The sequence below is a fragment of the Myodes glareolus genome, chromosome 6, assembly GCF_982192425.1.
Source record: "Myodes glareolus chromosome 6, mMyoGla1.1, whole genome shotgun sequence".
NCBI classification, from domain to species: domain Eukaryota; kingdom Metazoa; phylum Chordata; class Mammalia; order Rodentia; family Cricetidae; genus Myodes; species Myodes glareolus.
Window position 1 is genome coordinate 49,401,901 of NC_142031.1, and position 24,261 is coordinate 49,426,161.

The 24,261-nt window shown below is 41.9% G+C and overlaps 1 protein-coding gene across 2 annotated transcripts; it reads right to left on the bottom strand.

The window, feature by feature from the left end:
- Window positions 1–216: 216 nt before the first annotated feature.
- LOC148121817 (uncharacterized) lies at window positions 217–23,088 on the bottom strand. 2 transcript variants are annotated; one of them, XM_087907202.1, is made up of 4 exons: window positions 22,959–23,088; window positions 7,839–7,965; window positions 7,584–7,644; window positions 217–5,308 (listed from the first exon to the last, which is right to left on the bottom strand). In XM_087907202.1, the coding sequence occupies exons 1-4, from the start codon at window positions 22,980–22,982 to the stop codon at window positions 3,952–3,954; spliced, it is 1,569 nt and encodes a 522-aa protein (XP_087763328.1). In that variant the 5' UTR covers window positions 22,983–23,088; the 3' UTR covers window positions 217–3,951. The 2 variants fall into 2 exon arrangements, with proteins under 2 accessions (XP_087763328.1, XP_087763327.1); XM_087907201.1 differs by lacking the exon at window positions 22,959–23,088 and adding an exon at window positions 22,600–22,665.
- Between the last annotated feature and the right edge of the window lie 1,173 nt (window positions 23,089–24,261).

Genomic DNA, 24,261 nt, shown 5'->3' on the forward strand with positions numbered 1-24,261 from the left:
CTTCTAGCCTGCAGGCACACATGGAAGGAATGCTGTATACATAATAAATAAATAAATCTTTTTTTTAAATAAAAGAAAGATCCTGTTGCAAAATTCAAAAGGAACCAATCCCCCCAAACTGCATGTATATATATATATATGTATGTGTATATGTATATATGTATATGTATAATGTATTTAACCCTACCATCTGATTAGATGGGAAGGTTAACATTTGTTATTATAAAAGTGAATGGAAAATCGATCAAAACTGAAGACAGGTAGGCAAATAGAAAACATCGAAGTCATCAAAGAGAAAAATAAGCATACACATAACAGAATGGATATAAATCAATACGGAAATAAAAGTGGCTATGGCTCAGGAGATGACTCAAGTGGGTTAGGAGAATTTTGCTGTGCAGGCCTGAGGAACTGAGCCTGAATCCCTAGTACATACATAGAAGGTGGGTTTTCATCACAAGCCTGCTTTTATCCTCAGAGTTATATTGGTACAGACAGGTAATAGATCACATCTTCCTGACTGCCAGTCCAGCTCCGACCCCATTTCAAGAGAGAAAGTGGTGTGATAGAGCAAGAAAACATGTTCATAACTCACTAACACACACACCACGTATAATCTTTAAATGGTTTTTTATTCATGAAAAATAATGACTTAGACATTCATGAGGCATATGTGGTTGGATCTCTGGGAGCTCAAGACTAGCCTGCTTTACATTGTGAATTTTAGGTTATCCCATGCTAGACAGTAATAGCCTGTCTCAAAAACAAAACAAAAAAACCCAATACCAACAAAAGCAAAAATGAATAAGGCTATAGCCAAGAATGTCAGACTTTGCCCCATGAAACCAGTAGAATAATCTCAATATTCATAAAAAAATAATTGAACTACTAATTAAAGTGATAGAACAAAATACTTTTTTGTTGTTTGTTTTTATTTATTTATTTATTTTTTATTTTTTATTTTTTCATTTTTCAAGACACGGTTTCTCTATGTAGCTCTGGCTGTCCAGGAACTTGCCTTGTAGAGCAGGCTGGCCTTGAACTTTTAGAGATCCTCCTACCTCTGCCTCCCAAGTGCTGGCATGAAAGACATATGCCATCACTGCCTGGCATAATAAAATAGTATTAATAAATACTTCCATATTAAAATATCAATGGGATGCTAAATAAAACAAAACCAAATGAAAGATAAAACTAACTCATGTATAAAAACACATCATTCATTAAACTTACACACTAGCTCTTCAGCAAACAAGAAGATTATTTCATTATACTGTGCTTTATTCTCATGATTTTCTTTTGAGATGAAGGTCTCACCTGCTGGGTGAAAGTGATTGTTCCACTTCACCTACATGGATGGATTAGTGCTAACTTTCAACAAGAAAAATTAGAAGTCTGGACCCCAGACATGGATCTTTAAAAATGAACAATATTGCTGGATACAGAGACTGACAGCTTGCATGGGAACATGGGGAAAGCTAAAGCCAGAAGATGGCCAATTCAGGGTCAACTCAGAACAGGAAAATATGACGTTTCATTCACAGTATGGATTTTCTGGATAAAGCAAAGAAACACCCCCCCCCAAATATTTAATCTTTTGTATTGTTGGCATTTGTCAGTATGAGCCTGAGCGATTTTCAAGGGACTTCTCCAGTATTTGCTCTGACACCTGATACGTCACAGATTTTTGTTATTCTTATAGCAGAAAATTAGATCTGAAGTGACTGCAATGTGTGTCAATTGAAGAGTTCAAGAATAAGAATATAAAAATGTAGATTCCAGAAATAGGAAGGTAGAAATAAAGAAATATAAAGTTGTAAGCCTAGGAGAATGAGCACAGACTGTCAGCAGCTTTCTCAGTAGTTTAAGGATTAACTATTAACAGTGGGTTACTCTGCTTTATAACCCATAGCTCTATTTACAAGACCAAAGCATCTCTCTGCAAATTGAGAGCTAGCCTACAGATATCAGCTGAGTCAACTTTTAAAAAATAGATATATTGTTATGATTGTTTGTCACTTTTAGAGACAAACCACGCCCACTCCCTGCAGCCCCTCCTTCCTTCGCCATCTTGGCTTCTCTCTCTGTTCCCTTTTCTGCTCTCCCCCTTCTTTCTCTCTCTCTGTCCTCTTCTCCTTCTCCCTCCCCCCACTCTCTCTCTTTTTCCCCTCCATAACCCCCTGGATACATATTCAACCTCACTCTGCTTGTTGTGTCTATCCATGTCTCTGTCTCCTGCCCACCCGCCATGTGTCTCCCTGCCTGGGACCAGCCACAGCTCAGGGACAGCAGCCATCTCTGCCTGGGACTGGCTGCTCCCAGGGCCCGCTGTCTGCCGCCACATGGCCCACTACCACCATTTGGGGACCTACAGCATTTCTGCTGCCTACTGCCGCTGGGGATCTTGCAGCATTTTTAAAAAGTCATAACATATATGACCTCTGGGTTACGCATTATCCCTGCCATGTGAAAGGGGAGATCACAGGGCTTCAGTAAACACCACCAGGAAGTACCAAGGAAGACAATAGATTAAGTACGAACACTAGTTTAATTGAAAAACTCTATTAATGAAGATTGTAAAGTTAGGCAATCTGTATCTGAGTTTTACCTTGAGATTGTAAAAATTCCTTTGTTCAGACCTAATGCCTGGTGCCCCTAGTAGATAAAGAAAAAGGTGGGTTCAGAAACCAGCCTTTGCCACAGCCTTACAAAATCCATCTCTGCCTGTGGTCTCAGCTAGCTGATAAACTTTTTGTGCTCCATGAAGATTTTTTTATTTTTTCTTGGATTCTGGTTTCTGGAATAAAACTTGCTTCTGATTTATTAGACTTCGGTGGTCTGTCCCCATCTTTTCACACCCCACCCTGGACCCAAATCTCGTTTTTCAAGTTTCTCTGTATAGCCCTGGCTGTCCTGGAGATATGCCTGTCTCTGCCTACTAAGTGCTGGAATTAAAAATGAGCATCACCACTGCCTGACCCCAATTGTCTCTTTTAATCAACCTTGTTTCCCTAACCTTGTTAGTTCTTAATTTTGGAGTTGATCCAAGAAATGTTCTCACATATTTTGCAATAATGAGTTCTCAAGATACGTTCTTTTAAATGCTATGAAACTGGTAATGAATATTTCACAAATTCTTTATTTTAGAATTAACCTACAGTGAGTATATTCATGTCTCTAAAAGAACCTGGGATAATTAAAAAATTTGGAAGATTTCCCATGTATGAACACTTTCTCTCCCAAATATTAACTTGAATATCTTTTGAGGACCCTGAGAGAACTAAATGCCTTCTACACTGCGTGCATAAGGCTTCTCTCCAGTGTGAGCTATTTTACTTTTTTTTCACAATTAAAAGAATGAAGACGACTTTCCCTCATTACTTGGAGCCTTTCTAATACTAAAAGCCACATTGGATTAAAAAATTAAAAAAAGCTTCTCAAGCCCTACTGTGCTGGCATGCTCATTTAATCCCAGCACTGGGGAAGCAGAAGCAAGTGGATCTCTCTAAGTTCAAGGCCAGCCTGGTCTACAGAATGAGTTCTAGGACAACCAGGGCTATACAACGAAACCCTGTTTTCAAAAACCAAAAACCCAAACCCAAAACAAACAAACAACAACAAAAGCCCACTTCTTTCTCTCCACTATGACATTTTCCCACATTTTAAACATAAACTTTCACTCTTGTATAGTTTGTTTTCTGTGAGAGCTGACCAAGAGAAAACTGTCTCGGGCTGGAGAGGTGGCTCAGAGGTTAAGAGCACTGGCTGCTCTCCCAGAAGTCCTGAGTTCAATTCCCAGCAACCACATGATGGCTCACAACCATCTGTAATGAGATCCGGTGCTCTCTTCTGGCGGACAAGGATACATGCAGACAGGACACTGTATACATCACTAATAAATAAATATTACTTTTAAAAAAGTACATTAAAAAAAGAAAAGACTGTCTTATGTTACTTACAAATATCTTTATTTTTTCTATGAACTAGTGCATGTCTTCCCAAACGATATGATGTTATGAAGCCCTTCCCACACTGCTTACATACGTAAGGTCTCTCTCCAGTGTGAGTTCTCCCGTGTATTTCCAGCTGACTAGAATATATAAATCCTTTCCCACACTTCTTACATTCATAGGGTCTCTTGTTGCTGTGGATTCGCTCATGTATTTGAATATAAAAAGCATACCTAAAGGCTTTCCCACATTGCTTACACTCATAGGGTCTCTCTCTTTTGTGGATTTGTTCATGTCTTTGAATATAAAAAGAATAACGAAAGGTTTTTCCACATTGCTTGCATACATACGGTCTCTCTCCTGTATGAATTCTTTCATGTGTTTTAAGGGTACTAGAATAAGCAAAGGTTTTCCCACAGTGATCACATACATAGGGCTTCTCACCAGTGTGAATTCTTCCATGTATTTTTAGGGAGCTGGAACAAGTAAAGCTTTTCCCACATTGCTTGCAAACAAAGGGATTCACGCCAGTGTGAATTACTTCATGCTTTTGCAACTGAATCAAAAGCCTGAAGGCATCCCCACAATACTTACATACATACGGTTTTTCCCCAGTGTGAGTTCGTTCATGTACTTGAAGGTTACTAGAAGTAATGAAGGCTTTCCCACATTGCTTACATACATATGGTTTCTCTCCAGTGTGGATTCTTGTGTGTCTTCGAAGGGAAGCAGAACGAGAAAAAGTTTTCCTACACTGATTACACACATAGGACTTCGCACCACGATTACATACAGAAGACTTCTCAACAGTGTGAGTTATTTTATGTCTTATAAGGTAACCTATCCTAACGAAGCCTTTCCCACACAGTTCACACACATGGGTATTTTTACCACAACAAATCTTTTCACGTGTTTTTAAGAAATCGAGATATGAAAAGCATTTCCCACATGGTTTACATACGTAAGACTTCTTTGCATGGTCATGATCTTCATTCCTTTGACCAGATCGGAGACAAAGAAAGTCTTCTTTGCAGTTCTTATTTTTAGGTTTCCCTCCACAGTGAGCACTTTCATGTGTCTGAAGGGACAGAGGAGAGCTGGAGCTGCCTTCAAACCCCTTATGTTTATACAACTTCTGTCCACAGTCCTGGTCTTCACGAGGTTTCTGTCCTTCCTGATGGTTCAGGGGCACACCTAGAGATGGACAGCCAATGCTTCCTTCTCCACACACATGCTTTTCACGTGTGGCAAGTCCTGGACAAGATTTCAAGTTCATGGAAGACTCTGGAATACAGTTGAAGATTTCTGGACACTGAAGACTTTCTTTATAGTCATGGAATTTCTCTTCTAGTTGACTGCTGCAAGACAGGTGAAGAGCACATGACTAAGACTTTGTTTACTAATGACTGAGGGAAACAAATGCTGGTTTCATGCTGAGAAATCACCTGTAACATGTTTGAACTGCAATGCTTTCCAAGACCTCTTAAGGAGTGCTACGAATGAAATAATGGTATTCATGTATGTTGGAGAATTTCTCCTTGAGAGCATTAGATATTCCCATAACAGTTCAACAAAAATATGAATCCACAATATTATGCACATTCTAAATGAGCTTCAATAGAGTATACCCACCAGCATATTGGAGATGCCTTCAGAGTAGAATGACCCCTGGGGACAGTAGCTGATGTGGTGTGATTCAGGCTTGAGTTTAGGAAAATCTACGTGTGCTACCAGCGGCAGACCTGGAGAAGTGGGGCTAAGACCTTGGGAACCCAGAAATGATGAATCTACACTAGAGATGGGACACTGATTGTTTGCACTGTTAGAGGCTGAGCTTGCCTTGATGTGATTATCACTATGCCCTGGTTCCTTCCTCTCTGAGCATAAAATTATGTAACTGACTTTTTGAGTCTACAGTTCAAAGACTCTTCAATTTTTAAAAATAATTTTTTTAAAGGAGAACTTAGATGTTTGAAAGTACTGAAGTAAGACTGTTCCTTAATTTTTAAATTGTGGTCTTAATTTTTCTTTCTTTCTTTCTGTCTTTTTGAGACAGTGCTTCTCTGTGTAGTCCTGGAACTTAGTCTGCAGACCATGCAGCCCTCTGTAGAGCAGCTGGCATTTATAGTAACATGACATCGTGGAGACAAACAAAAAGGACACATTATGGCTGAATGATGGGGTGTTTGTGTCTCACATCGACAAGGAGCCAACTGTGCTGGTATTTCTGAACTTGACGAAACCGAGAGTCATCATAGAGGACTTCAATTGAGAAAATGTCGCCATCATATTGACCTATAAGCAAGCCTATGGAGCTTTTCTTGATTGATAATCAATGTGGAAGTGTTTAGCTCTCTGTGAGCGGTACCATTCCCACGCAGCTTGTCATAGGGTTTATAAGAAAACAAACTGAATATACAACACACTTGTCTGAACATGGATATTTTCAGTAACCTTCTGGAAAGCACCTCTAGATTTTCATGGGACCTGTTATCATTCATAACACTCATGACCCGAGGCTGGCTCCACGAGGGGCAGTGGCAGGTGGCCTGAGGCCTTGGTGGGAAAGAGACAGATGGACAGATATACCATGCAAAGAGAGCTGAGGTATAGAGTTTATTTAGTGGGTTACGGAGGGGAAGGGGAGAAGTGGGAGAGATTAGAGAGAGACAGAAGCTACCTCTCCCTTTCTTCCTAAACTTAACTTTGTCGTCTGCTCTGCCAACACCTAGCCAGGTCCAAGAGACACCTGACAGTTCCACACCACGAATCATGGATAAGAGCAAAGTGATCAGCTACCCCAGGATGTGACCAGCACCCAATATTCTTAGGCCCCTCCAAGACAGACTTCTATGCCCACTGAAAGGTGCTGCACATCCTCAGACCCTGAACTTTCTATGACCTCTTGCCTACAGGAGTAAACAACTTGTTTTCCTATGCTTGCAGCTGCTCTGAGCATGAGATCCTCATGAGTTCCTGATAACAAGGAAGTGGTTTCTGGTGGGCTTGCAGTAGAAAATTCCGAGAGATAGGGAGTGGCTACTAGTCAAGAAGGGCACTATGTAAGCTGCCCAGGAACACAATAAAATTGGCATTCTTGCTTCAAGAGTGAAAAAAAAAAAAAAGAAAGAAAGAAAACAAACTGAGCAAGCCATGGGGAGCAAGACAGTGAGTAGCATTCTTCCATGGCCTCTGCTTTCAGTTCATGCCTAGAGGTTCCTGCTTGAGTTCATGCCCTGATTTCCCTTGATCATGGACTTCAAACTGCAAGACAAAGTTAACCCTTTCCACTCCAAGTTGCTTTGGCTCAGCCTTCATCCCAGTACGACAAAATCAAACTAAGACACTGGGTATCTTACTGGGTATATACACTGACACTGGGTCAGTGTATATATGTATACATGTGTATATATGAGCTATGACTGCATAACACATGTGGCATCATCATATTCTAGTTCTCAAAATTAGAATGTTTGCAATGGACTATTGCTGATACTTAGTACATTTTAATTTTAGAAAAAAATTCCCTGAGACAATATTAGTTTGATGCTGGATATCACATATATCTTTTACTTCTTCATAAAATGTCCTAGCACAACAGAACTATAAAATGTGGCTTGGGAAACAAATTACCTTAATTTTCTGCAGAGATTTTCATACTCATTTACAACCTTTTGGTTTTCCAACTTGTTTCCTAAAATGTAGAACAAGAAAAATCGTTAAGAGTTAATAACAGAAAAAAATTAAGACAACAGCTAAATTGAAGGCATAAGTGATCGCATCTGACACATTCACCCCATCCCCCTTCCATAATCAGTTCATACATCAGCATGGATAAACTAGAAACACTTGTCTGTGATGGACTAGGAAAGGCAATGCTCAGGGTACCTAGAGAAGCCAGGTTCCTCAAGGTGTCCTGCATCACATCTTTGTACAGCTTCTTCTGGGATGGATCCAGCAGAGCCCACTCCTCCTGAGTGAATGTTACAGTCACATCTTCAAAGGTCACTGGCTCCTAAAAGCACACACATACATTTCCAGGACAGTCAGCCTCATGGTACTGGAGATGCACACAGGATTAATAAGAAGTTGACATGACACTGTGTTCCACAAGTGTCCAAGTTGTCTTGGTCATCACTGTACTGCTCACACAGACTAAGATTCCCCAGACACAAATGCTGCACGTAAACTGGAGCCTTCTGGGAAGGAAACATCAGGACAGCGCGAGCTCTGTGCAGATAATCTTGCTAGTTTCTCTTTCTGTCCTGCATCTTTCTAACAGCGCTCATCACAAAATCTGATTGTCTACTACTCACCAGGGACTCGATAGCAACTGTCCTTAGAATGTGTGTGCTTAGAAATGCTGGACAAAACTGTCCCCTGGTGTCTGGGAACTGAGATCTACAGTGAGTCCTTCCCCTCACAGCTGTGAAAAATGAGGGAGAATTCTCAGACAGTTGATGACAACTACACCCTAAGTCTAAAACCCTAGGAACCACAACAACAACAAAAGCACAACAACACCTGTTCTCCCTTAGAATCTTTGCAATAACTTCACGGGCATTGGATAAATGTTTTCTGGTTAATCCTGAATATTTTCTCTAGCTGATGAATCTTTACCACCTAGTTTGGTAGACACTACTTACAATGTTTTTATGCCTTAATTTTAGTGTGTGTATGCATAGGGGTGAACAAGCATGCCACAGTGCTCTTGTGGAGGTCAGTGACAACGTGTGGGAGCAGGGAACACGTTCTCTCTTTCTAGCTTAGCAAAGATTCTGGAGATTGAATTCATACCATCAGCTTGCATAGCAAGTGCCTTTCCCTGCTGAGCCATCTCAGCAGGCCTCCAGTTAATACTTCTTAAAATTTGTTAGGAAGCTGAGCACATCTCTTGTGGTTGCACTAGAGGCCAGTATTAGAAAGTACATAGCTGGGTTCTTTGTCCTATTCTTCATCAGACAACAAAAGAGGACTCATGGTGAATAATTCATTTCATTTGTATCCTTATTTGCTTTCTGTTGCTGTGATTAAACATGATCAGATATAACTTGGGCAGGAAAGTGTCTATGTGGATTACAGGTTATAGCCAATCACTGGGGGAAGTCAAGACAGGAGACTCAAGAAGGAGATGCCACAGCCCAATCTGGCGGAGTCAGTTCCTCAACCGAGATTCCCTCTTCCCAGGATGTCAAGTTGACAACCCACTGAACTGGCCCATCACATCATCTTTATTTGAGAATGCCACTGGACTGTTAAACAGTGGAAAGATGGCACATGTTCTTAGATAGGGCTCTAATGTCACTAACACGTCGCTTCTGTAATTTGTAAAACTTGCTTTAAAGTAAAATACTTGATTAAACCTATTACCTGCAACTAACGTATGCAATCAATGTCTAAAACCAGTTCCCTACACAGAGTACTATGCTTCCATCTCGACGGTGGCCAAGTCAGAAGAGCAGCGTATGACACTTGCACTTCGGGAACTCGGGCCACCAGGAAGCAAGACAATGTTGGCTGAATTACGGATAGGCAAGGCCCTGCCGAGGGTTTCGGCTCCAGGATGTCTCTTGCTACAGCTGTGCCTTTACATGTGTGTTGCTTCCAGCTTTCTCTGGTATCTGGCATGGTGTGAACAGTTGTGGGGAATCCCCACTACCCATAATTTAGTGTGAGTATCTCATGGAAATATCCCATTCTACTGGGCCCTTTTACATGTGGATTATTATGAAGATGATTTCCTCTTAAGATGTACTGTTTAACTGAGGCAGTGATTTTATACTATAATAGTGTTTGTTTAAATAAAATTTCGATGATTAAGGAGTTTTAAGAAATATAGTAAGGGATTATGAGAGAAGTTACCTTAGTGGGAAAATTAATATAGGCAAAGGTAGGATATAGTGTTTCCCCAACCCCTGACAAAGCAGGGGTTGCAGGGGATAAAAAAAACGGGACCAAGGATGTGTCATACAGCTAGGACTTACGAGTTTCTCTTGAGGAGTTGTATAGACTATGGTTTAGGTTAATGATTAAGGAAAACAACTGAGCCCCAGGAATTAGGCTAGCTAAAGTTCTTTTTGATATTGGGAAATGTGTTCACGGGTTTCTGTGCATCACAGCTAAAGCAAAGCTTTCAACAACTGACTCCCTCTAACTAGAAAACAAAGACTAATTGGATGGACTCTGAACTATGAAAAGTGAAACTAGGAACCTGTTTTTCTGGCAATTATAAAAACTGCTGCCTGTGTAAACTGTTGTGGCCGGAAGGCTCCTGATCTGTGAGAAGTCTAAACGATAAATGGTTAACTGTATGTGGGTTCTTGGGGATAGTTTGTTTTTCACCTATAATATGGAAAATGTTTAATCATGTAAGAGAGTTGGAAAACATGTTCTTCCTGTATTCATTGTAATCCTTCACTTAAAAATGGAATGTAACTACACGGTAATTTTTATATTAGAAGATTATTCTGGGGTGTGTAAGCTGTAAGGGGAAAAAAGAGGGGACACCAGGAAGCAGTAGAGAAGGAAGTCATCAGGAAGGAGAAGAAGGGAAACATGAGGGTAGGAGAACGGAACAGGAAAGGAACGGAGAAGAACAAGAACAGAGCGAATACTAAAAAAAAGAAGTTTTTATCCCTCAGAAAAGAACTCTGTTTTTTTGTGCCAACTCTGCATCTTGTTCCCAGTCTTGTTCCCAGACTTGCAGAAGGCTGGACGCTCTGCACCTCCTAGAAGTCACAGATTGTCAAATACGAAGACCAGTGACAGATGTTAATTACTTGCACTAGAGTTGTTGGTCGGGGCTGTCCCAAAAGCCCCTTCTCCCCAAATGAAAACCCCAAATAGGCTCTCATCACAGCTCTTTGCTGCCCACTACAATGTTACTGCAGAGGGAGAAAAGCCACTACCACCCTTCACTACCCATGAACCCTGAAAGCTACATACAGCCAGCCTATAATGCAATGAGTCCACGGGGACCTACAGCCAGCCTAGAATACAATAAGTCCACGGTGTAATCATATCAAGGCTATTGGGGTAACAGATTGAATTCTGAATGGATTTAAGCCATACTCCCCACTAGGAAAAACATGTCTGTTTCTGTAGATCTGACTCAGAATTGGAGAGGTCACAGGCCCCAGTAGAAAATCTACTATTAACTTACTAAATTGTAACAATCTTAATACCTATCTCTAGACTCACAGAGTGTAACACTTCTCATTGTGAGAAATGTTTGTGTGCAGTGGACAGTGATTAATGCAGAAATTCACGACATGTGAAAGTGAAGTAAATTAAGTGTGCATGGAGCCCTCAGGCATAAAGGGGACATCTACACCACACCTCCATCCACCACCCAGGTCTCTGTGAGTTCGAGGCCAGCCTGGTCTACAAGAGCTAGTTCCAGGACAGGCTCCAAAGCAACAGAGAAACTCTATCTCAAACAACAACAACAACAACAAAACTAGATTCAGTATGTTATTTAAAAAAATAAAAAGTCAAAAAGTTAGGTGGGGAATGGAGAAGTTAAGAGAGAGTGAGCTGTGTGTGAATGTGCTCAAAACATTGTCTACAAGATGTATGGAATTCAGAAAACATATATAAAAATAGCATCTCTGAAAATAAATAAAATGAGTTGGGTGGTGGTGGTGCATGCCTTTAATCCCAGCACTCAGGAAACAGAGACAGGTGGATCTTTGTGAGTTCAAGGTCAGTCTGGTCTACAAAGTGAGTTCCAGGACAGCCAGGACTACAAGAGAAACCCTATCTCAAAAAAAAAAATCTACCAACAAACCAAATAAATATAAACAAACAAACAAATAAAGCCAAGCCAAAGAGTTATTGCATACTTTTAGAGTTCAATGTAGCATCTGTGTCCTTACATCGAAGTTGTCTGCATGGTTTCTGTTAGAATTCCTGTCTTTCCCATACCAGGTTTAGATTAAGGACTAATTAAAACTTTACAACAATCAAATTTACACTCTAGCTAAACTCAAATTACACTACAATAAAAATTGACAAACCACAGCTTTAAGTAAAAAGTTTAAACTCTTTTTTGGGGGGCGTTTGAGACAGAGTTTTCCTGTGTAAAAGCCCTAGCTGTCCTGGAACTAGCTCTTGTAGACCAGTGGCCTCGAACTCACAGAGATCCGCCTGCCTCTGCCTTCTGAGTGCTGGGATTAAAGGCATGTGCCACCACCACTGTCCGGCAAGAAGCTTTAAAATCTCTGACTTAGTTTTCTTTATGACAGCTCTGTGTATAAATACTGCCGGAACGTCCACGTCTTTATTCTGCACACACAGGATAAGCACTTACTTATGAGTGAGTGCAGGTCTGGCGAGACAGCGCAACTGCACTGGCTGCTCTAGCAGAGGACCCGAGCTCAATTCCCAGCACCTACACCATGTGGAGATCTACTGTCTGTAACTCAGTAACTCCAATGCCTCTCACCTTACACGCGTGTTTAAAATAAAATTTTAAATATTTGAAAAAGAATAGTGGATCATTACTTAAATTAGAACTCTGAAATTAGGTCAAAATCCTTCTACTTTACAGTGTAATTAAAATTTTAAAACAAAAGGTCCTGATCCTGGCAGCCCTTATAGGTTAAGCTCAGCCTTCACTTTATGATAGGCTAACAGGAGAAACAACATCAGCAACGGACAGAAAGTGGTTTTTTTTTTAATATATATATTTAAGATTTTGGTTTCATTTCAGAAGTGTGTGTGTATGTGTTGAGAGTGTAATGGTTTAAGCAAAATGCTACAGGTTCCCAGGAGGTGGCAGGCAGCAGGCCACGTGGCTGCAGGGAGCTGAGTGGTGGGTGAGAGACCTCAATGGGGAAGCCAGTCTCAAGAGAAGAGACAGAGAGATGGGCATGCCATGAGACCACACCGGAAGTCTCTGAAGGTGGCTGGTCCTGAGCAGGGAGCCACACAGCGGGCGAGAGACAGAGACATGGTTAGGCATGCCATGCAGAGTGAGGGAGAAGAGTCTAGAGAAACAGAGAGAGACAGAGACAGAGAGGGAGGTAAGGGTAGAAGTGGGGAGAATGGAGCGAGGCATATGCTGTGAGAGACAGAGAGGGAGAGGGAGGGAGGGAGGGAGGGAGAGGGAGAGGGAGACAGGGATTGAGAGAGAGAGAGAGAGAGAGAGAGAGAGAGAGAGAAGTAAAGGGACTCAGGCTGAAAGCTGAAGATCAACTTGCCCTGGGAGACAGGGAGAGGGGGAGGGGGAGGATGTGGCTTGTCTCTTAAAGGGACAGAGCAGATCATTACAAAGAGTATGTGCATTTGAGTGTAGTGTCTTCAGAGGCCAAAAGGAGGTGTTGACTCTATCCCTGGACTTGGAGCTACAGGCCAGTTTTAAGTAGGTGTTGGGAACTAAACCTGGGTCCTCCGCAAAAGCAGTATGAATTCTGAACTGCTTTCTCTCCAGGCCCAGAAAACACACATTTAAAGACTCAATGTGGCCTTCCTGGAATAAACTACAAACGAAATTGGATGTCTCTAGACTCCTGCTGGAGACTGATGTGGTCTTTACGTTATACAATACAAATAGAAGTCAAGAAGTCCAAATACTTGTATATTCTTCATGGGGTGACATCTTTCTGATCATTTTCACAAGGGTCCCTGTCTTAGTGTTGGTTTATGCGATGATCAAAGCAAACCCTTATGGTTTAAAAAAAAAATACACTAAGTCTTAAAGGCATCTTCTTCCAAATTGAAACATAGTCTCCAAACTGAAATGTTTGCCCCAGGGAGGAGGCTTCACCAGCCTCAGGTGGTAAACAGCAGATAAACAAACAAAAGATAACACACCCAGAAAGGGTAGAAAATTGGAAGATTGCACTATAGAAAATGGAGGAGCCTCTGCCCAGCCACACTGCTGGGAGGCACACTGGCCTGGGGAAGCTGCATGGGAAGTGCTTGAAGGTTGGGAAGGTGGAGCTGCGGGGAAACTGAATAGAAGGCTCAGGAGTGACAGTGGTTGGGAGACAAGATGAAGATTTTCCCCTAAGTTCTTTACCTTTACTTAAGCCCCTAGGAACTCTGTTCCAGCAGATTTTCACACAGCTAGCTAACAGACACCATCCAGGAATCAACTGCTGCCTGTAAACTGCTCCAAAGAGACCTACACCATGCTAGCCCAACCAGGGTCTGTAGAATCATTGAGCCTTGGTCTTGCAGAAAGCCACAGTGACTGCTCCCTGTCTCTTTAGGCTGGGTAAACCAACCGGCTGCTTCCTACAAATGCAGCCTACCAGGGCTTGAATCTCCTCCCGCTCCCAGCGGGTGACCTGGACTCCCTGGGTCCCTAATTTCAGCTGAAAAGAATTTACAGAAGAGATTTACATATTCCCTTATCATCAACAAAAGACAGGAATGTCAGATCCAAAGGAAATACCAATTCCCCAAATCCACTAATCAGTCCAAAGAGCTCATCCTGGGCAATATAGGAGCATTTCTGGCTGTAAGAAAAAGCCAGTATTCCTTAGGAACTGAGAAGTCAGTTCCCCTCTACCAAAAGGAGGTATTTCCTTTACCTCCGGCAGGTATTTGGCTGTCAGTTGCACCTATTAGCATATAAAAGGCATGCTGGTGTAGGAAATACTTGCTGGACTTTTCAAAGTCCAAGCCCTTCTCATCTCTCTTATCCTAAACTCCCTGCAGTTCATGGGTTTCCCTTCCCCCACTAAATCCCCATCTGCAGCTACTCATTCTAACCCTGCTATTCTTGCTGTAATCTTTCTCTCTCCCTGTGCTCTGCTCCTGTTTCCCTCACTATGGTTTCTCTGTTCTGTAACCCCTTGTTAGTCTGCCCGATCTCCCAGATAGCTCTGGCCATGTCCAGTCTGCTGCCCATGTTCAGACTGCTGGCCATGTCCGGTCTGCTGGCCACGTTCAGACTGCTGGCCATGTCCAGTCTGCTGGCCAAGTTCAGACTGCTGGCCATGTCCAGTCTGCTGCCCACGTTCAGTCTGCTGTCCACGTCCAGTCTACTTTCTCTCCCTGCTCTGGACTCTTCCAGATGCCCTGGGCTATTCCTTTCATAACCACAGCAAAAAGCTTCCCCTTAGGGCTGGAGAGATGGTTCAGTGGTTAAGAGTGCTGCTTGCTCTTCCAAAGGTCCTGAGTTCAATTCCCAGCAACCACATGGTGGCTCACAACCATCTGTAGTGAGATCGGTGCCCTCTTCTGACCTGCAGGCACACATGCAGAATAATACTGTATACATAATAAATAAATAAATCTTAAAAAAAAACAAAAAGCTTCCCCTAGTTATACCAGAAAACAGACATGTGTCAATTCACACAGGATCTCTGCACCTGCACTGCTAGGACTTCTTACCTGGTTCCTCCAGACTTCCCCTTAGGCCTCCCTCAGCTCCCCACCTGGGACTTCAGCACAGACTCTGGTCCCTGCAGCCTCTTAACCATTTCCTAGCCATTCTGTGACCTGAGCTGTCTGTCCCTGTGTGAACTGCCAATGCGTGATCTGCTGGTTAGTGTTAGTGATTCAAACTGGTATAAAAGGGCCAGGTGTGGCTGTGCACATCATTCACCCCAGCACTTGGGAGGGAGAGCTGAAAGGCCTCTGGAGCGGGGGAGACTCTCAGTCAAGTCTCGAGATAACACGACCCCCCAGGAACTCATGAGAGACAGTCCTTGCTGCAATCACACGAGGTTTATTGACAGGAAAGGAACCAGTGCACTGGGGCCAAAACTCGTTTCCCATGCAGGAGTAGAGAGTTCGATCCCAAGTAGCTGGGAGAAGGGATATTTAAGGGAAGAAACCATAACCCAGTGATCCAAAAGGGGTAGGGAGGGCATAATTGGAAAATTCCGAAAATACTAGTGATAATCACAAGAGGGAGGGGTAACTCCCTGTTTCTCAAGATTATTTTCAAGATTATAATCTAACTTTATCTTCAGCTAGTTCCTGAAAAAGAGTCACTGAACCAGCTAACCTAGATTTTTGGCTCTTCTCTTCCAGCTAGATGGATCTGGATTCAGCTGGGTCTTTCAGAGTCAGTCAGGCAGCTCTGTGAATTCAATGCCAGCCTCCTCTACCTACATAGGGAGTAGCAGGCCAGCCAGTACAAAATAGTTACACAATATCTTAAACAAACAAATGAACCAACAAACACAGCAAAATACATAGGCAAAAATGGTGGGACATCAATTCTAGTGTCAGTACTCTGGAGGCCAGACAGGCAGATAGGTCTCTGTGATTTCTAACCCAGGACAAATGACTGAGATGTATTTAATACACCAAAGGGTACCTGGCTACCAGGTTCTCCCAGTATCACTCAGTCTCTACCTGTTACAGAGTCCTCCTCTATAACATACCATGCCCCCTACCCTGAACTGTCTGAACTTTCCAACCCCGGGGCTGGGCTGCCCTTCCCTTGGTTGCTAGCTCTCCTTGAACCTTCAGGCCTCTTGCATGCTGCACCTGGTTCCCCTCTCCTTTCTCCCTTCCTGTCCTGTCCCGTCCCCTCTCTTCTCACATGGCTGAAGGGACACATCCAGTCTGGACTCTACCAGATGCCCCTGTGTCTGACTCTGGCTATGATTTCCCACATGTCTATCTACAGTCTGGACTTCCTCTGCCTTCTCTGTTACCCAAGGATGGCCTCTTATAGTTATTGACTTGAAGGATTGCTTCTTTATCATACCATTACAAGAAAAGGATAGAGAAAAATTTGCCTTCACAGTGCCTACTTATAATAACTCCCAGCCTACTAGGAGATACCAGTGGACTGTCCTCCCATAGGGAATGCTCAATAGCCCCAACCTGTGTCAATACTTTGTAAGTCAGCCATTGGAAATAATACGTAAGCAATTCCCTAAATCTATAATATACCATTACATGGATGACATTTTGCTATCCGATTCAAACATAGATACTTTAGAAAGAATGTTTGAGAAAGTAAAGATAATTTTGCCTAAATGGGGATTACAAATTGCTCCTGAAAAGATTCAAAGAGGAGATTCTGTTAATTACCTAGGTTACAGAAAAGGTTTACAGAAAATTAGGACACAAAAGGCACAAATTAGAAGAGACCGATTACGGACTCTTAATGATTTTCAGAGATTATTAGGAGACATTTCCAGACTACGACCAGCTGTTGGGATAACACCTGATCTAATAATTCATTTAAACAAAACCTTAGATGGTGACAAAGATTTGAATAATCCCAGAGAGTTAACAGCTGAAGCAGAAAAGGAACTGACCATGGTTGAGGAAAAATTACAGGAGGCACATGTAGATAGGGTGGATCCAAATCTTAGTTGCATTCTAGTCATATTGCCTTCCAGAATTTCTCCTACGGGAATTTTAATGCAGAGGGAAGATACTATTTTAGAATGGATCTTTTTACCATACAAACCAAGTAAAAAATTGAAAACTTATGTAGAAAATGTCTCTGAATTAATTATAAAAGGTAAACTGAGACTTCGTCAACTAGCAGGTATAGACCCAGCAGAAATTATAGTGCCTTTCACTACTGATGAAATAAAAAAGTTATGGGAAGACAATGAACCATGGCAAAGGGCTTGTGCTAATTTTTTGGGAGAAATTAATAGCAACTATCCAAAAAGCGGTAGACTTAACCTTATAAAGAGAACTTCTTGGATTCTTCCTTGAATTGTACATGATGCTCCAATAACTGGAGCCCACACATTTTATACTGTTGCTAATAAATCAAGGAAGGCTGGTTACAAATCAGATGAATTGAGTAAGGTGGAACAAATCCCTTATACTTCTGTCCAGAAGGCCGAATTATATGCCATTCTTATGGTGCTAAGGGATTTTAAAGAACCTCTTAATATTGTTACAGATTCACAATATGCAGAAAGTTATCTTGCATATTGAAACTGCTGAATTTATACCAGATGATACAGAGTTGACTTCATTGTTTATCCAGGTACAAGACATAATCAGGAATAGGCTTTGCTCAATGTACATAACACACATCCGGTCCCATACGGGTCTGCCAGGTCCTCTAGCACAAGGTAATGCAGAAATTGATCAATTATTGATTGGAAGCGTGTTGCAGGCCTCAGAATTTCATAAAAAACATCATGTCAATAGCAAAGGTTTAAAGAAAGAGTTTTCCATCACCTGGCAACAAGCTAAGGAGATTGTAAAGAGATGCCCTACTTGCTCTTTATATAACCAAACACCACTACCTGCAGGGACTAACCCGAAGGGTACTCAAAGGAATGAAATCTGGCAGATGGATGTCTTCCACTTTGCAGAATTTGGAAAATTAAAATATGTACATCACATAATTGACACTTATTCAGGCTTTCAGTGGGCAACTGCTTTAAGCTCAGAAAAAGCTGACTCAGTAATCACACATTTATTAGAAGTTATGGCCATTATGGGAATACCTGCACAAATAAAAACAGATAATGGTCCAGCTTATGTCTCTAGGAAAATGAAACGGTTTTTTGCTTATTATAATATTAAGCATGTTACAGGTATACCATACAATCCTACAGGTCAAGCAATCATAGAAAGATCAAATCGAACTACAAAGGATATGGTAAATAAACAGAAAGGGGTGGAAAATGCCCCCAGAAATAGATCACATAATGCCTAATTAACCTTGAATTTTCTTAACGCTAATGAGAAGGGGACAACAGCGGCAGAAAGACACTGGATAATGGAAAAGTCTGCTGAACTAAATCAACCGGTTTATATCAAGGATGTGCTGACCTCTCAATGGAAGCCAGGAGATGTGCTACGTTGGGGAAGGGGTTTTGCTCTTGTTTCCACAGGAGAAGAAAAATTGTGGATACCATCAAAATTAATAAAGGTTAGATTTGAAGAGAAGAAACCTCTTGGAAAGGAGAAATGACAGCATCTACGATGATGATGACCATACAGGTGGTAAGAAAAACATAGAATGGGGGCAGGGTTCTGTTCTTATCTCCACAGGAAAACACTCGTCTTTGAAAAATTCAAAGGACCCTGGATGTTTGAATACTGACAGATGGAAAAATAACTACCCAATATGGATTATCAAGAAAACTGAATATGTCCTGTGAGTATGAAGCTCTGGAATATACTAAATCATATTTCTGAATTTATAGAGCTGGTTTTGGAGTTGGACTCTTGGCTCGGTCCCTCTCTAATTCCAAGCCTGTTGTTAGGAGAAAAACCCAGAGTTTCTGGAGTTTCTGTCTTATGTCAAGAGCCATGATATGAGACAGAAAGAAATATGAGTTTAGAAAACATCTTTGCTTTTCTTCATATCTATCATACTTTTCATTGAATATGTCTATCATACCTTTCATTGAATATATGTTTGTATATGTCTATATAATTAATGTTTAAGTTTTCTACAATGAACAATGAGTTCTTTCTGCACTGACATTTGAAGTTTTCAGGAAGAAGATGGGACCCCCATAACAACAACTCCACTTGGTTGATATGACGTCATGATACTGATAGTGCTACTACAAGTCCTGTTTCGGGTATCAGCTGCACAGATGATTCCAACTTGGTTAGCTGAAATGGTGCGCATCTTGTACAACATTCTGGCCAGACCTCCACAAAATACTCAGAGACTGTTTGCAATTTTAAAAGACATTGATCTTGAAATTTAACCATCATTTTACTTTCACAGGATCCTCCAGAAAGAACCTCACCCCCATGACAGCTGGAAGTAATTCTAGAGGACGATGTCCCCTCTGTCAGCAAAGTTTATCCTCAGGTTTATGAACAATATTTAGGGATTGATTATAATTAGTATACAGTTGAAAGTTGGGAAAGGAATTTTATAAGCTCAGGGATCTTTTTGAAAAAAAAATAAGAGGGAAAATTGGATAGATAATAATGGTATTTGTGAGTTATTGTTTATAGATAATTACATCGTTATAGATTTTTGTATATGGATACAAAGTTAAATTATATTGAATATTGTATGTATGCATGCTTCTACCTATTTAAAACATTTTTATGTATTGATATATATTGTATACCATATTGCAGTGTACATTTCTACCTCTGATTAAGATACTCATATATTGTTTATGTATTGATATTTATTGTTTACATTTGGAGGTCATTGTCCTCATTTATTGCACAATTGTTTATTCTCTTAGTCTTTAAGTTAGATACATGTTAAGAATTGTAGATCAATAGTCATCTATGTCTGTCATATTTATGGTTAGACTAATCAGGTTCTTTAGATACATAGAGGTTATATATAAATAGTCTTCAACCTCTTCGAAGAGCTGTAGAAAATGGCATTTAATTTAATCTTAGAGTTCTGTGTAGTGAGACACAATCACTCCTGGCAACACCGACCTATTCCCGAGAGATTGTTGAACACCAAAGACACTCCACTTGGAGCTTGTCTTCTTGATAAAACTGGCCTCTGGGCAAGGAACTGCCCATACCTCAACTACTGACAAATACACGGTATCCGGAAATGGATAAGCAGAACTGTCAAATCTTACCAAGACAGGGTAAGACAGTTTTGAAAAATCTCTTGCCTGTTAAAATCCGGAAATGGATAAAATCCAGAAATGGATAAACAGAACTGTTAAATCTTGCCAAGACAGGGTAAGATGGTTTTGAAAAATCTCTTGCCTGTTAAAAATAATCTGTTATTCTAGGCCTTAGTCAAAGTTGGTTGCTTCAACGCTGCAAACAGGTCTTTGGTGATTGCCCAGGTAGCCAGTTGTCTCTGTGATTTGTTGCATGTTTTGGAAGTTCTTTGATTGCACTTCCTAATTACTCAGGTAACATTATTTCCCTTCTTGGATCTTCTATGGGGTTGAAAATTAGATAAATGTAGCTAATTTCCTCTCAGGACTTGGCCAAGTTATTTATTATACAAGACTTTAGCTAGTTAGAATAGGATATTTGTACTTATTGTATATAATTGTGTAGGATTGTACTTACTGTATATAATTTTGTAGTAGGCTTAGAACTCTCTTACTTAAACAAAAGGGGGAGGTGCTGCGTGAGTACCTTCCGCTGCTTCAGCCAATAGTCGCTGAAGCAGGAGCCCACAGTGTTGCGGGAGCACCCTCCTCTCCGTCAGCCAATATCCGCTGAAATACCAGCCCACTGGGGCATGGTATATTTCTCTTTAAAAGAAGAGCAGCAAGCCTCGGCTCGACTCTCTTGGTTCCGGGGCTTGGTTGGCCGGGGCTCCAGCGGCCAGGCTCCTTTCCTGACCGTTTGTGTATATGTAAGTTTTACCCCCCAAAATAAATATCCCCTTTAAAACCTAACTGGTGTAGGATTGATTCACCATTACTACCATACCTAGAAACAGTCTTGTTTCCATTTTCCTTTTTTTTTTTTTCATTCAATTTCCACAACGGTGTTGTTCATATAAGCAGTTTCAGGCCAAGCATAGTGAGGCTTAGTCTCACAAATAAAAGAAAAGAAAGAAGAAAAAAGAAAAAGAAAAAACAAACAAGATAAAAGATTGGAATAAAAGCATTTGGATTACCACTGCCCAGGTAGAAAGCAAAGTCAGGCTTATTTGGTAAATTACCACCACCACCAATGCTGTTGAACATGAGTGGTCAATAAATTCTGACTGTAACCTGCCTGGCAGAACTGAGGATATTCGAAAGACCCTGAAACAATGAACACCCCTCCCCCGCCCCCATGGGAGTTTTCTCAGGAATCTCAAGTTTAAGGAAGGCAAAGGTGCCAATCAGAGAGGGGGAGCTTGTCTCCCAGAAAGGGATTTCACACCCTTCTAACACCTTGTCAGACCCCTGCCGGGAAGAGACTGAAGCCCAGCACTGGGGGGTGAGCAGAGGGCGGGACCTCACCCTGACCTGCACTACAGGACCTGCATTGCTTGTGCAAGTCCTTGGTCCTCTTTAAACTTTCTCACTTCAGGGCCCTCCCTAGATCTCTCTGTCCCTCTTCCAATGTGCATTTACGAAATTAATCTTTTTCTGCTTTTCACTAATAACTTTGCTCTTTTTATTGGCTTATTGAGAACAGGTGAGCGGGCCTGACTTGGAGCCTAAGTTGGGAACGCCAAGTTCAAGAACACAAACATGTCTGTTTGTTGCTCATATCCCAGCCTCAAGGCTCTTGGGGTTACTGTTAGATAAATAATGTTACAGGATAAGCAGAAAGGGAGCCGAGGAGCGATTCTTTGGGAGAGTTATACATCAAGTCACAGGCGACCATGGTGAAGTCCTAAAGGGAGAAACAACCTTCAGATCTGGTGGACAAACCAACCAACAAACCAACCAAACAAACAAACAAAAACAAAGAGCAACCAAAGACTAGAGCCGGAAGGGAGGACAAAAATAGAGTCCACAAAGGCTGGTTTCCCCACTTTAAAAAGAGCTGCTTCTTGCGTGGATCAAAGTCTCAGATCGTGAGGAATTGAGTCAGGTTGTAGCCCGACCCCATTCATTCCCCTACGCCTACAGAAGCAGTACGCCTGCGTATACTCTGCTCCCAGTCAAACCACAAAAAAAATTAGCTTAACTTCCCGGTGGCTTACTAGGTATAAATACATGTTCCCCAGACCCTCTAAAGTGCACTCAACCTTCCCGGAAAAAAGGTGTCTCAGTCCGATAAAGTGGTCTCAGTCCGTTGTAATCACGTTTGGCTGCTTCTCTGCTTCATTTATTTTTACATTCAGACTTACAGGTGCTTTGGATAGCTGGGCCCTGAGACACTGCATGGGGTGCGGGGAAGTTTTAGGGAGAGCGGGCCAGTGACCTAACAGTCACCACCCACGCAGATTGCATTCCCTCACCTCGGCTCATGAGCTCCGGTTCGACTCCTAAGGCTGCCTACTCATGACCCTCTACGGTGTCCGTAGGCTGCGGCCGCTAAGCTAACTGAGCGCTCAGGTAAGGACAGGACCGCGGCTTTGCCTGCTGGTCCAGCTCCAACAAGCGGGATTTGGGCAGCGTGGCGCAGCAGAGCCAGATGAGACGCATTTGCGTGCAACAGGTCATGTACCCGTTACGGCCTGAGATCGCGTCTGCCTTCTCCACATACCTGGAACGCGTTAGCACGCACCATTTCCAGCCTCTGGGTGTCCTGGTGTCCGTCTGAGGCTCCTGAAGTCAGTGAGGGCGACCTGGATACCCAGGACTGGGATCTAGGATCTACTTCCAAAGAACACAAACGTGCCTAATGTCGGGGGCTGGGAGGGGATGCAGGAAGGAAAGTAACCAACCTGATAACCACAGATAGCCTCACCTACGGAGTAAACTCCTCGTTGGGTAGGCCACGCATTCAAATAAGACAGTGATAGGCCAGCGAACCCTAGGCCCGCCTCCTGGAGCTCGAGGGACAATAGAAACAACTTTTACTAAGCAAGATAGAGATCAAATTACAGATTCTAGGCTTCTCCAGATCCCTGAATCCTGCTGTCACCCGTGTCTGAGCCCCATGGAGTGCTAGTACAGGGTGCTGAAGAAACCCTGAGGGCGCGAAGGCAACTGTAGACCTTGGGGTTGGGTGAAAAACTCCTTTCAGAACTAGAATCAGCGGCTGCATCTGCCTTTCTGCTCTGTGACTCTTGTGGTCTCCCTCAAAGGCCAAGCACCTTCCTGGAGGACCACAGGGCTAGATAGGCATCTTAGTGGTAGAACTTTTGCTGAGTATGCATGAAGGCCTGCCCCCTCCCCCGACCACGACCCCACCACACCTGCATTAAAAATAAGACAAGAAAAAAAAAAACTAAAAACAAAATACTTAAGACAAATATTTATTTTTAATTATGTCTATACACGTATGTCTGTGTGGGTATGAGCAAGGGAGAGCAGTGTCCCCAGAGGCTATTGGATAGGATTGTGTTTGTCATCCAGATTGCTTTAAAAAGCCTATACCTTTCCAAACCAGCAGGCAAGGAGGTAACCAAGTCAAACTGGAGCAGTGTCTGATGGTTGAATGCCCATTAGTGGCTAAATAAACCTGATGCTGCACTCAGGTATTTCTAGTATCAAAACCTAATAAAATATGTGTAATAGGGTGGAACAGAAGGTTACTATATTCATATGTCTTCTTAAGTAGACTAGACATTAATAAAGGGGGAAAGTGTCTAAAATGAAGTAATGGGAAAATAAATATTTTTTTTGCTGTGTATTTTTAATGAGGACATATACTTCCTGTCAAAATACTACTTCAAAATGTGATTGTAGAATAAGACGGGAGCATTGTAAGTGAATGTGAAGTCATTCTGGGCTACAATAAAAATTAAGTTAGCAGCTATTTCCTAGCTATTGCCTACTTCAAGGAAGCCAAGAGGGGATGAGAAGACGCTGGCTCAATGGTTAGGAGCATAGGATGCTCTTTA

Bases quoted from the DNA above. Each gene is read 5' to 3' on its own strand.
- LOC148121817 (XM_087907201.1), bottom strand. From the start codon at position 22,635: ATGCAGTGTCTCAGGGCCCAGCTATCCAAAGCACCT. The intron at 7,966-22,599 runs GTAAGTCTGAAT...GTGTGCTTTTAG, and splicing joins CCCAGCTATCCAAAGCACCT to GAGCCAGTGACCTTTGAAGA. The intron at 7,645-7,838 runs GTACCCTGAGCA...TCTACATTTTAG, and splicing joins GAGGAACCTGGCTTCTCTAG to GAAACAAGTTGGAAAACCAA.